The 13,929-nt window shown below is 35.3% G+C and overlaps 1 protein-coding gene across 1 annotated transcript; it reads left to right on the top strand.

Moving 5' to 3' along the window:
- Positions 1–219: 219 nt before the first annotated feature.
- LOC145230457 (uncharacterized) lies at positions 220–12,546 on the top strand. Its single transcript, XM_080095921.1, has 18 exons — positions 220–522; positions 604–738; positions 831–914; positions 1,360–1,490; positions 1,804–1,946; positions 2,471–2,627; positions 2,688–2,753; positions 2,944–3,088; positions 3,618–3,751; positions 5,610–5,772; positions 5,841–5,975; positions 6,120–6,203; positions 6,682–6,812; positions 6,891–7,033; positions 7,664–7,820; positions 8,186–8,251; positions 8,531–8,732; positions 11,100–12,546. Exons 1-18 carry the CDS (start codon positions 408–410, stop codon positions 11,234–11,236), a joined length of 2,328 nt encoding a protein of 775 aa, XP_079952047.1. The 5' UTR covers positions 220–407; the 3' UTR covers positions 11,237–12,546.
- The last annotated feature ends 1,383 nt before the right edge of the window (positions 12,547–13,929 follow it).

Genomic DNA, 13,929 nt, shown 5'->3' with positions numbered 1-13,929 from the left:
CAACTTTAATGATCACTAAGAAATGTTTGCAATGACCATTCCCGATGAACTTATACCGCGATAAAATTACTAAGGTTGAAATTGCTATAATTAAATTCTCGATAAATTTACCCCGAAGAAATTACTCACGATGCAAATGCCACCCATAATATACGGTAATACAACGGTGAAATTACCATGATGTGATCACTTACAATGATAAACACATTTGGGCTTTTTCATTCCGCTATGCAGGTTATTTCAAAGAGGGAGCAGTCAGTCGAGGAAGGCTGAAAATTTTTTGTGACACCCTGTTGACAAAATCAGCCCAGTTAAGCAGTACGTCTTTTAGTCGGCTTTAGGTCGCTAAATATTTGCAATGCGCATTTGATTTGTTCAGTTTAACGCAACAAAAAAGTCTGCTAAATATGGGCAAAGCACGGATACATGTGGAGACCAATGACAACAGAGTTATTTTTACTCCGGGAGAGTTTGTCTCAGGAAACCTTGTCATAGATGCCAACGAATCTTTAGATTTTAAAAGTAAGATGGCTTCACTTTACTTAATGTGACAAAAAACGGTTATGGTTTAACATTTTTACATGTTAAAATTTTTTTTCTTAGAGATTGAAATGAAGTTTAAGGGCCAGGCATATGTGCATTGGAGTGAGCGAAGAGGATCTGGCAAGAGGAGGCGGACTGTACATTACAGTGCAAGGGAGACATATTTCAAACAAGCAGTTGTTGTGGCAGATTCAGGTTAGTGCATGTTTGTTGTATTTAATCATAGTTTGCAAACAAGTGACATAAACATATCACTGTGAAAATATCCACATTCCCATTTGTTATAGGTGGAAATACCAAACTGCCTCAAGGAAGAAATGTTTATCCATTTCAATTCCAACTTCCAAATGATCTACCGTCATCAATTGAGGGTTTGTTACATGTTACATTGAAATTAAACAGTCTTTTGCATATATACTCCATAAGACGTTTGGTATTTTTGAGAAATTGTGTCAAGCAAGTCCTGATAAATGCATACTGCCTAAAACAAGTTTTTTTTGTTTGATTTATTTTTACCGTGATTGGGTGGGCAATGTCTTAATGAGTTATGCTCGAAATGAGCCCACCGTTGAATCATTCATATGAATCAAGTCTGTTGAATCATATTATTTTTCAATTCGAAGAGTCATTTCAATTTGATTTAACCCATTTGGTTCCACCAAGTTTGGGCAATGCTGCTTGTATTTCTTGCTTGGTAAAACTTAAGTGGTAGAGACAGGATTTGAACCCACCACCGTTGTGCTAAACATTGGGTCACAATCGAAACAACCTTTGCCTGATGTATACATTCTGATACCTATTGAAATTGTTTCACAGTTTCTGGTGGTTATGTCAGGTACATAATAAAAGGAAAAATTGACCGCTCTGGATTTTTCAATGACATCAAGACAATGATGCTTTTTACAGTTTTGGATTGCATTGATCTCAATCAGAATGCAAACACTCTCGTGAGATTCAATGTTTTTAATTTTTTCTTTATATATTTTGTTCCATTTACTTAAATGCATAAAAAAAATTAACCACATTAAAAAAAAATTCTAACTTTAGTTACAAATTAAGCATTTTTAATAAAATTGTCATGAAGCAAACAGGCAACAAACTCAAAATTGTAATGTTTTTGTCCTAAACTTTCAATGGAATTTTCAAATTATAAGAAAAATTCTGTTAGGTTACAGAGCTAAATAAAGGTTTAGAATTATAAACACTATGCTTTACAATAGTTTTTAAAAAATATGTTTTAAATTAATGTGATTTTATTAGACTCCTTCATCGGGTTCTGATGAGAAGCAGCTATGTTGTTGGTGTTGTTCTAGTGGCCCAATTGAAGGTACTATTGCAACTGATCGAAGTGCTTATGTTCCTGGAGAATTCATAACTATCAGTGGTTCTATAGAAAACCATAGGTTAGTTTGTACTTTTTTATTTTTAACTGTATTTACCGCACAACAAGATTCAAAATTTTAATGCTGTAATAATTTTGTCAATCTTATGTGTAAATGCCTAAACTATTCACTTGTTTATTTTGATGTTTCTGTGTTTACTATTTTTGAGCCAGGCGGTCAAAGCAGTAACTTTAAATCATTTATTCTATACCTAATGGATTTTGTGCCTACAGCCTTGTCTGTGGATTTTACTCACCATGAAAATTATGTTTCAACAAGGCCACAATATTGCATGGAATTGTTTTGTTGGGGGGGGGGGGGGGGGGGGTTCATGTTACATGAGGTGTTAAATTACATACAATTACAATTGGTTGTGTCGCATTTGCTGTTTGACAAATTAGCAAGTCTTCCCTTGACAACAAGAATAGGAAACAACGTATTCTGTTTACTGGCAATAATGCATTTTATCTATATTTACCTTTAATGGTATATTTAGGCTCATTTTTTGTCAAAAATAACTTTTGGCATTCAATGTTTTCATGCAGTTCAACTGATCTCACTGGATGCCAATACAGCATCTTCCAACAGGTAACACAACGTGCTACACGCAAAACAAGATCATTTCCAGTGGAAATTGTTACTAATAATGGGCCTGGATGTAAAAGACATTCGTCAGCCCAAATTAGTAATCAGCGTATACAGGTGAGATACATACAAACTATGCTTTTCTGTAATTTAACATAACAAACATATGTTTTTAAGATACCTGCATTACCACCATCGCCTCTTCGATTCTGCAACATCATCGATATTCGGTATTATGTTCAAGTGAGTATCTATAAGTAAAAAGAAATCCTGTTTTCTAATCCACATTTAAATTTTGGTTTCGAAAGGTCGAAAGCAATCCCTCAGATGTTTCATATGTATTAAGTAAATATAGATTCAAAGTTAAATTTTGTTTTTTCCCAAGTTTAAAGCCCACCGAATAAAGTCTTTATTAGGTTTCACCATTTTGTAGTTATGTGTGGAGACACCAACTTGTCACATCAATCTACGCATACCTGCTCCGATTGGTATTGGAACTGTTCCACTTCAAATGGCTGGTAGGATGCCACAACCATCTGCTCCACCAATGTCAACAGAGGATCATGCAGCAGAATACGGTAAGGCATTAAAGTATCAAGTACCTGTTTTCTAGCAGGCAATTTCCTTCAGTAATTTTTTTGTTATCACTGTTTCCATCCAATAAGTTGTGTTTTGATTAGTTGTAAAGCTTTGAATGGTAAAATGTGTGGAGGGCCGAATATTAGAATTGCAGAAAGTAATAAATTTCAAGCCTCAGAATAAGCGGACTTGATAAAGCATCAGTGTTTTGCTTAACATTTAGTATAAGAGAGCCACCTTATTTCAAATAATGGTGAAGTATATGATCTAGTCTCATCAGGTTAATTGGGTTCAAACCCAATCATCAAGTTTTTTTCAAATATGGGCCCAAAGCTGAAAAATGAAGTAAACATAAGCTCTTTCAAAATAAGTAACAATGTGCAATGGCTCTATATGCTAAGCCACCCAGTTAAATATGAGTTTAGTTTATTTTGTAGGGTGAAACAAATTGTTGCAGGATAATTGCACTAAAATACTCATCGAGCTGGAAATATATGGCTTTTTTACCTGAGATATTTGGAATTTTAGCTCCTCCACCTTCTTACTCTGCTGCGACTGCTGTCAACATAGAAACCAAAGCAACATACGAAGGCACGGCCACCACCTTCGCCCCACAGTACAACTATTACGACTGGAGTCAAAGCGCTTTTACCTACAACAAATAAAGTTACTTTTTTCTGATGTACTAAAGTTACTTTTTTCTGATGATCTGATGTACTATTATTGCTAAGTTTTGCTTGCCTGATTAAACTTTGTACTTGTTTATTTGGTATATTCGCACTTATCTTTGTTGCCTGAACTACATTTGCCTTTTGTGTCATTGCAAATCGTTGCTTTTAAATCGTATGCAAATCGTATATATATATATTTACACAACTGTTAACAATATTCTTCACTAAACCTCATACAGCGCTGATTTCTAAATAATACCAGGTTTTCGTTTTATTTATTTTTTTGCAAAAATCTATTGTGAAAGTTGGGCACTGTTTTTGTTTGTTGCAAATCGAGTATTTAAGAAAACGGGTTATAAAAAATTAATGACATAGTGATTAATGTAGCCTGTTAACGATAAATGTGTATGTTATATGCCTAATATGGCAGTGCGTTTGTTAAATGAAGGTATACCCAGGTGAGCCAATGTTTTTTATGCCTACAACTTTTTCAGAAACAAAAGAATACCTTAAAATTCAGAATGTTTGCCTATGTTTCTTGACAGACCATACATTTGGGGCTAATTCGCAGCTTTGTTACTAAAACTATTTTTTTGAAGTTACGCTCTGTTGTAACTTTACACGTAACTTCCGCCAGAGATGACATTACTGATGTGGTGTTGTCTCATTGAAAAATAGTTAATGCACCAACACAACAACGTCACAGGTTGATGACACTTTGACACGTATTTTTTTACGTTTTGTTTAGCTGGTGAAAAATAGCTCAATATGCATTGTCAGACGCCCAACGTCGATAAAAATAGTCGTGAACATTTGTTGTCATTTGTCAAGTGGCAGATTACCAATCTATCCTGTGGCGCCTAATTCTGTAACTAAAAGGGACTTCTCTTTCATACTCAATGTGCTCAATAAACTATACACTGCTAGAAATGGCGAGTTTCCAATCAACTCAATCTATTCGTACTCTAAAATACGCATTTTACCTTCGTATTTTTTAGATTTGATTATTTTAGAGGAGACTAGGTAGCGTAGGCTATTTTCGGGTGGATGGCGTATTTTTTAGTTCTGTTGGCCAGCAAAGAAACAATTCACCGAGTATTTTGCATGTGCACAACGACTGGCCATTGTATTAGGATAGATTCCATAAACTAAGCTACATGGTTTAAATAGAACATTTTAGTTGCGGATGGCGTATTTTAGCAAAACAAAAACTCTTTATAAACAGAGCTTGTTGATTTTAGAGAATCTCGTAGGAAAGTGGGCGTAGCCTAAACACAGACCCTTGTTTGATTTGTTTTTTAGGAAGAGTATGGGGACGTCATCGTCAGAGTTAATTACACAAATTTTGTCGGAATGCTTATTATGCGTTTCGGAGGGAGCAAGTTGTGAATTGGAACAAACTAAAATGTTTAGAAACCAAGTGTGTAAACGATCACGATGATTCACAACAGAGTTTCAGTCGTGACAAACAGTCAGAAGCGTCCAAAAAATTCCACAACCATTGCGTTGCTTCGGCACGACGCTACGAAGTCATGCGTGCAGATTTCAGAAAAAAGGCAGTTTGTTATGCTGTGACTGTGTTGTTGTGAAAGTGGGTAATTTAGTTTGTGTCTTTGTGACAGTGTGACTGTGTGGTTAGAAGTACGTCGCACTTTTGCTGAGAGCAAAGACTGCCTGTTTCTTGAGCTGTGTCTTTGTGGTCATGATAGTCTAAAAAGAAAGAGTACAATTTCACAGAAACTCGTGTGAAAAATCACTTTTGTGAAACGTTGTGTGTGATTGTTCTGCTTTTCTAAACATTGCGTTTACTTTCTTGCAGTTGTTCTTGTATATCCTGTCTGCTGTCTAGTACGTTGATACAAATAATCAAAAACTATTGTGCTTGAACTGGCTCAAAATGGGCAAACCAAAGTTGTATATTGAAGTAAATGGCAACAAATTTGTCTATGTGCCAGGTGATTTTGTTGCTGGAAACCTCATCATCGAGAGTAATGATTCAATGGATTTTAAAAGTATGTTTATGCCATTTATTTTTCTTTACTAATGCTTGCATAAAATTGGGTATATGTTTTGTATTTAGAGATTGAAGTTAAGTTTAAAGGTCAAGCTTATGTCCATTGGAGTGAATCACATGGATCTGGCGACAACCGACGCACAGAGCATTACAGTGCAAGGGAAACATACTTTAAACTGGGTGTGGTTCTTATGGACTCAAGTAAGTAGATTTCTGTTTATTTACATTTTACTCCATTAACACACTTTCCTGAAAAATATGTATCTGTTTTTGTGCTAAGCTCATCTATACATTCTCTTTCGAAAGAAGTATATATTTACTTTTGACACAAAGTAATATGTTTAGGCAGAAGTCCCAAAATTGCAGCTGGAAGGAATGTCTACCCTTTCCAATTTCAATTACCCAACAATCTTCCATCTTCTTTTGAAGGTAATTATAAATATTTAGTATTGTAAGAGTTCCAATTGAATTGAATTACTGATTTATGATTATGGCATCTGAATTTTTAGTTTGTAGTAAGACTTGCCGTAATATTTTGACATAAACAACTCATCAAATATCACTTAAGTTCAGATAAAAACTTGTTTTTCAATATTAGATTAACACATTGTGTTTGTAAAAACCTTATCTAAAGCTATTTGGACGGTCAGTAACTTTGGCCTTTCAGTCTTACCACAAATTGGCCATTTGCAGTCCAAAAATAACCTATCTATTTGCATGTATTTATGTTGGGACCCTTTTGTTGTTTGTTGCAAAGCAATTACGTATTTAAATGCTGCAGAAAGGTAGAAATTCAAATGAATCTTGCTCACAAATTAATATAGGATGTTGGTAGCAAATGGTTTGTGTGTAAAATTATTGAGTACACCACATAATATACAACTAACAACTGGCAAACTCTTAACAGTTTCTGGTGGCTATGTACGGTACATGATCAAAGGAAAAATTGACCGTTCTGGAATTTTCAGTGACATCAAGACTATGGTGCTCTTTACGGTTTTGGATTGCATAGATCTTAATCAAAATCCTCAATCCTTGGTAACCAGGCTTTCATGTTTTATTGCCTAGTGATATAAATGATCTCAAACACATTCTAATATTGAACAATGGATTTAGATGCCATCATCGGGTTGTGATTCGAAGCAGCTGTGTTGTTGGTGTTGTGCAAGTGGCCCAATTGAAGGCAAAGTAAACACTGATAGAACTGGATATGTTCCAGGAGAATTTATCAATATAAATGCTTCTATTGAAAACAACAGGTTTTTACACTCTTTGTACATTTTTTAATTTCAGACAAAAAGTATATTTTATACATATTTGCTTGAAAAGTGTTTTCAAAATGGTCTTACTCAGGGGTCACCAAACTTTTTTCACTGCGGGCCGGATAAGATTAAAAATGATTTGCGCGGGCCGCATAGTTTTTATAGTCAGCGCCGTCTTTCCAAACCTAACATGCGAGGCAATAGGAAACCTTTTGTCAGAAATAGATTAATTTTTTGAATGTTACAAAGTTATCAATACAGTTTGGAAAGAAAAAACAAAACGTGGTTGCGGGCTGGGTCCGTAGCTTGGTGACCCGTGGTCTAACGTAACATATGTCAAAGAGAACTCTATCTGTTTATTTGTTTTATCTTATTACTAACTCTGTTTCTAAAGAATGCATTCAGGAAATATTTTGTTTAAACAGTGGACACACTGATTCATTTTTGTGTAAAGAATTATGCAACATCCTGCTTTAAAAAAAATGAAAACAAGAAAGTGCTGATGTAATAAGTTTTAAGAGAAGTGGAGCACCTTATTGTCATTTCATTGCAGCAAACACTTGTCATATATATTATAAGTCTTTATTTATGTCCCAAATAACATTTTTTTTAATTTAAATTTTTTAGCTCCACAACCTTGGAGGGGAGCTCATACGATCTAGTACAAATGGTGACACAACACTCGACCAGAAAGTCGCGATCATTTCCTGTTACGTTGGTTTCTGGTCGTGGTCCAGGATGTGGTAGCCATACATCCGCCCATCTTAGCAACCAAAGATTACAAGTATGTTTATAAACATATCAGAATACCAATTAAAGTTTTTTACTCATCTGCTGCTGACAACATGTATCCAATCACATAAAAATGATTTTTACATTAAGTCGGTTAGGTTTATATTTTGTGTACTTATTTCATCCTGATTGTAAAGTGATTTGGGTGTATTTTAGCATTGGAAAGTTTTCAACAAAGCCAAGAATTGTAAAAGGCTTTGTTATGCTGGACACTTGAGTGTCAGAAGTGTTTTTGTTACATTTTTTTGTACCAAAGTTGACACAATTGGTTTTGTAAGATAATTTGACACTGTAATGGCTTAGGTATTTTTAACTAAAACTAAAGCAAATATTAATGATATTTTCCTGTCATGCTAGATTCCTGCCTTGCCACCATCACCACTACGCTTCTGCAACATAATCGACATTAGATATTTTGTTCAGGTTGGTTGAGAACTTTTTCTGGAACAATGTAGTCTGTAACACAAACCTATAATACTTTCTAGTGATGTGTGATAATACCACCTTACAATTGTAAATCTTTTATTTATACTATGTATATACATATTGATACCAATACGTGAATAGGAAGTTCTATTTCCTGTGAATTTAATTGGGCCCTATGCTTATGTGTGTAGGTGTGTTACCAGGGAAGTAATCAAATTGCACCTAAACAATTGTTTGAAATTTTATCCATGCTTTCTTTGTGTCCGCTTTTTATAGTTATGTGTTGAGACGCCAACTTGTCACATAAATCTACGTGTGCCAGCACCCATTGAAATTGGAACCATTCCACTTCGGTCAACTATGGGTAATATGGCAACACCACCAGAAGTAGCTGAAACCAGCTTTCAACCTGTCCCAACTGCTCCAATTCCCAACACAACAGAATATGCCCCACAACCACAACCAACCAATTTCCAAGGTACACATATGCCAACTTTCTCAACAGTGCTCAAAGTTCTGTCTTCTTGGGGTTCAATCAAAAACCCAGGGAAAACGTTGCTTAGGGGTTTGTGAAAGATTTTGGTCAGTCCATGACCTTTCATGCCAAAAAACATGATTTTCATGTTTTCATGAAAAAAATTGATAAAGCTCTGGGTGTTTGAAAATACAATGAACAGCTTGTTTAGTTACAGTCATAGTGTGTTTTTAAGGAGCTCAGCACAATCGTGTAAAATCCCCCTTAAAAACGATTTGTATCGGAAAAAGATAAATCATTGTTTAAACGTCCCTTTCGGTAAGCCGAGCCTGGTCATGTATAAGTAATGAATAAGTCAGTGTAAGCAAACACCGGAAACACCTTAGTAAACATCGCATTTGGAAGTTGGCCTTTTCTCACTGGCTTGAAACAGGATACAAACTTGGTACGCGTTATCCAACTGGTGAAACTTGTGTCGTTTTATAACCCTTTAAAACCGACCACCCGCTGTATATTTTAATAGCACTCTAACCTCTAACGATTTACACCTGTTCAGCCGAATGACCAAACCGCCCGAACTGACAACAACCCAGTAATTTCCTAATTCACTACCTGTTATTATTCTTCAAAGCAATTCGGACCACTAGTCGGCCACCCACCTCAAACGTATTATATAACACACTGGTGTTCAAATCTTTTAAAATTGATATTCTACACATGTATGCATTCCAGACGGCGAAAATAGTTTGGACCCCCTCCTGGTATTATTGCCTGGGTATGAAGTTAGCCAGTAATCGAAAAACGGTCAGGCCTATTAAAAATGGTACTATGTCCTTAATCTATACTTACTGAACATTAGACAAGAAAAAACGGTCAAAAACACGCCCTTTCCTCCCCACGTAACATGATTCTTTTTTTACATATGTGTTGGACGTTGTTGTATCCGAAAATACATCGTATAATTATGGGTCCCCTTCCCTGAAGGGGGCACATATTGTTTTTGTCTATATATTTTTTTTCTTTCTAACGCGGATTTGTTCCCACGTTTTGGTCAAGAAAGAATGGTTCAAACTTTTTCAAATTTACACACATTACAGATATTGGTCTAACGATAGTCCATGTGAATTATTACCCCGTTTAATCCCTCGGTTCACCCACAGCCCCCCAAAATGTAAAAAATTTAACGCGGATTTGTTCCCACGTTTTGATCAAGAAAGAATGGTTCAAACTTTTTCATATTTACACACATTATAGATATTGGTCTAAAGATGGTTCATGTGAATTTTGACCCCGTTTGATCCCTCTGTTCACCCACAGCCCCCAAAAGCGTGAAATTTTTAACGCAAATTTGTTCCCACGTTTTGGTCAAGAAACAATGGTTCAAACTTTTTCAAATTTACACTTATTATAGATATTGGTCAAAAGATGGTCCATGTGAATTTTGACCCCGTTTGACCCCTCGGTTCACCCACAGGCCCCCAAAACGTGAAATTTTTAAAACGACTATACTTGCTAAAGCAGATGATTCTGGAGTTTCATACTTTTTGATTGGTACATTGCAGCGTATTTTAAACTATTTTGAAACTTGAAGTTGTATATATCCATTTTCACCCCTTTACCCCCAAATAATTGTTTGTTTGTTCACATGTTAATGAGGTCAGAAATACAAGACTTAACCTGCTGAAATTTTTAACAGCTGTGGATAGGGTGCTCCTTGTTGGGTGGTAAAAAATTCAGTGCAATCGGCTCAGTAATAGTAAAAATATGTTTTACATGCTGTCTTCTGTCATATTTGTGTTTTTTTGTAGTTATATGACAATAATGATGCAAAAACAATACGGACAAACTTTTTGGGTTAAGGCTAAAGTTGGTTAAGTTTGTCCTTAAGAATCTAAAAATAACCAGGATGTTTGTTTACCATAAATCCGCACAAACGCGCGTGTGGGGACCCATTCGTTTTTGCTTGCAAAAACAATCATATGTGTAGATCAAATGATGTGTATAGTAAATTGGTAAATATCTAACAATGATTGTGCCGTATTTTTACTGTTACCAAATCGCATATGTATATGTGTGGGGACCCATTAGATTATGCTTGCAGAAACATTAAGTTATGTTATAAAGTGCCAGGAAAAACATAGGGACCCAATGAAATGTGGGTGCCAAATATATATCCATTATAAATATAGCAAATGGTATATGTGGTACATCATTAAATATGATGTAATATATATAACCCGGCAATATATAGGAAAACCACTATTCTAGTTTTAGCCCATATCGTACAGCATTAGTGTGTAGGCCGAAATGTGTGCTTCAAGTGTGTAGGCCGAAATGTAATTTCTTTCAACAACTTTTATTTCCTTGTAGCCCCTCCACCTTCTTACTCTGCTGCGACTGCTGTCAACATAGAAACCAAAGCAACATACGAAGGCACAGCCACCACATTCGCCCCACAGTACAACTATTACGACTGGAGTCAGAGCGCTTTTACCTACAACAAATAAGCTCCAAAATTGATACTTCGCTCTCGTTAATTTAGCTTAAACCAATGCATTTTTGAAACGTGACCAATGCAATTGTATATTGTCGATTGCACTTGATAGGTGGTATAATTTTGGTGAGGTGTAAATGGGTAAGATCCTGGCTAATCATGTTCATATTATTACTAGGTGTTTAAAACAGCCACACCAAAAATCCCTCAGCTCTTTTTCTTTCTTCTTTTTATTAAAGTAATGTTAGTCTCGTTAGTGTGTTTTGTGTTACTTGAAAGACTTCATATTTTTGTTAGCTTTCTGCTGTAGCTTCTAATGGTTTTACCATATACTTAAACACTATTTTGTGCTTTGTTATTGTGTACAATTAGATACTTACAACATATCTGCACTAATGTAATGCGTGTCACTGTTTATACACCTCAAATCTGCTTTTTTGTGTTCTGATGTGTTTTGATCAAAACGTTTTTGCATTTTCAACTCAATACCTAATAATTACAGTAGTGTATTCTGTGTGAATATAAAAAGTAAATGTATTTAGAATATTAATTTTTAACCTTATATCATGTTACATGACATAAAATGAGTTGTTTCATGCGATAAAAATGATGATTTGTCTTTATGTCCGTTGAGTCTTATAAATCAGTGTTGTGTCACCTTGTTAAAAAGTAATGAATCAAAATAGAAAGGCATCGACATGATTCACATCTTAGAGCCATGGACATAAAAGTGCGTTGCCGAAAAAGAACGTTAAAGCCATCCGACCTTACTCCGAAATATACCTATCCAGTTGTTTGCTTCACTTAACCTACGTAAAACGTTTGTTTTTATGCTATGAAAGTTTCATTTTTTATTTACACTACTATCGATCAAGACGTTACTCGTATTTTGTATTTGTTACGGCAGAAATTTTTTTTTAATTTTCCAGAATTTTTTTTTTGTACAAAACTGAGTTTTACGAAAACATAACCTAATGGAGTAAACTGTTTGAAATTGCTTTCCCCCGTTAAATCGCCGTTCAAGCTTTTTTTCAACTTTGAGTCCCTTAACGGTTTAAAGCCACAACATATATTTTGGTCTATCTTATCACCAACCCCCGTTTTACACTGCTTTCAGGTACGGCCTATTGCATCCATTTTGATCAGGTGTGAAAGTTCTGTTTTTTGCCTAGTGCGATGCATAAACTTGTGCCTTTCCTTTGCGCAAATCGAAGCATGTAGTTGTTTTATGCGCTGGTGACTTGTTGTTACTAATGTTCATGTTAAAAAATATATATTTCCGTCTATAACCTCCAACATATTACTACTGATTTGCTTTTGTAGGTGAATTTAGGTATAGGTACATGAATAATTAATCATTGGAAAACTTTAAATCACCTAAAATTAAACTTGTCTGGGAAAATGATCTGCTGAAATAATCTTCTACCTACTCCATAGCATTGAACACAGAGAGATTGGTTCCAATTTCATGGATACTGGACAAAGACTACAATGATTTTACAGTATTTGACCAACGGTAATAACAAGTTGCGCCATTTATAAGTAATAAAACAAGAATTGTAATTATGCTGTCATTTTTTGCCAGAATGAGAAAAGTCCCTGCATCCTACGCAGATAAATTGACAACCAATTTTTGAAATGGCATGAAACTTAACATTCAAACTGAACCCTTTTTGTCTGCATCAGGTAAGGTAACGTGAACAGCCGTCACAAATTGAAGATCCATTACTAATGCTTCAATTGGGTGTCACTAAATAATTTATTTCGACGCTGTAAAGAGAGTGGACGTGTAGGTGATTTAAATCTAAAGTCGCAACTTTCGTGTGTGATGTTGGCTATGTTAGAGCAGTGGTTCTTAACCGGTGGGTAATTACCCACTAGTGGGGAATTTGAGGATTTCAAGTGGGTAATTTGAAGTTGGGTTTGTTGTTCCATGTGTACTCCACTGGTTCTTAACCGCTGGGAAATTTCCCACCAGTGGGAAATTACTGAATATCCATGCAGTGGGAAATTCTTTCTGGTCTGGAAGTGGGAAATTGTTTTAAGTTTTACTCGAATATCCAAGGAAGTAAATCTGATTAGTTCAGTGGTTCTTAACCGGTGGGAAATTTCCCACTAGTGGGAAATTTAATGTTTTTAGAGGGAAATTATGTGAGTCAGAAGTCACCAAACTCGGGCCCGTGGGTTGAAATCAACCATTGAAAGTTAATTTAATACAATATTTTCCGCAACAACATGTAAGATTAACTTCACCTAGTTTTACAAGGCGCATAAAAATCCAAAAATCGTTTGTTACGTCACAGACATTACTAAAAGCATCAATGACTTTGTTATTGTTTGCGAATAAATGCATTTGGTCTGTTGATTGTGGTGCGATAAATGACTGTTGCAAGCACATGAGATTTTTCAAAATCCCACACAATTTTACTTACCCACGAAATCACTAAATAAGATTTCAGTATACCTTTAAGGTGCCGACCAAATCGCTTCACAAAATTATTTTGATTAAAGAATCATTTTTTGTTGGACACAAAACATGATTATAAAATAACAGAGTGGGAAATTCGGACTTGGTGATTTACTTTAGTGGGAAACCACACCAAAAAGGTTAAGAACCACTGTGTTAGAGGGACCTTAACGACGTTGACAAAAACTTACCAGATCTGCATGTACGTAACACTTTCCAAACACATAAAGGAGAATGAT

The sequence above is a fragment of the Phallusia mammillata genome, chromosome 1, assembly GCF_965637545.1.
Source record: "Phallusia mammillata chromosome 1, kaPhaMamm4.hap1.1, whole genome shotgun sequence".
NCBI lineage: Eukaryota > Metazoa > Chordata > Ascidiacea > Phlebobranchia > Ascidiidae > Phallusia > Phallusia mammillata.
This window is presented reverse-complemented; position numbering and strand designations above follow the sequence as displayed.

Excerpts from the sequence above, each read along its gene's own strand:
- LOC145230457 (XM_080095921.1), top strand. The coding sequence starts at position 408 with ATGGGCAAAGCACGGATACATGTGGAGACCAATGACAACAGAGTTATT. Across the intron at positions 915-1,359 it reads TCTACCGTCATCAATTGAGG|TTTCTGGTGGTTATGTCAGG; the intron begins GTTTGTTACATG and ends ATTGTTTCACAG. Across the intron at positions 5,773-5,840 it reads TGATTCAATGGATTTTAAAA|AGATTGAAGTTAAGTTTAAA; the intron begins GTATGTTTATGC and ends TTTTGTATTTAG.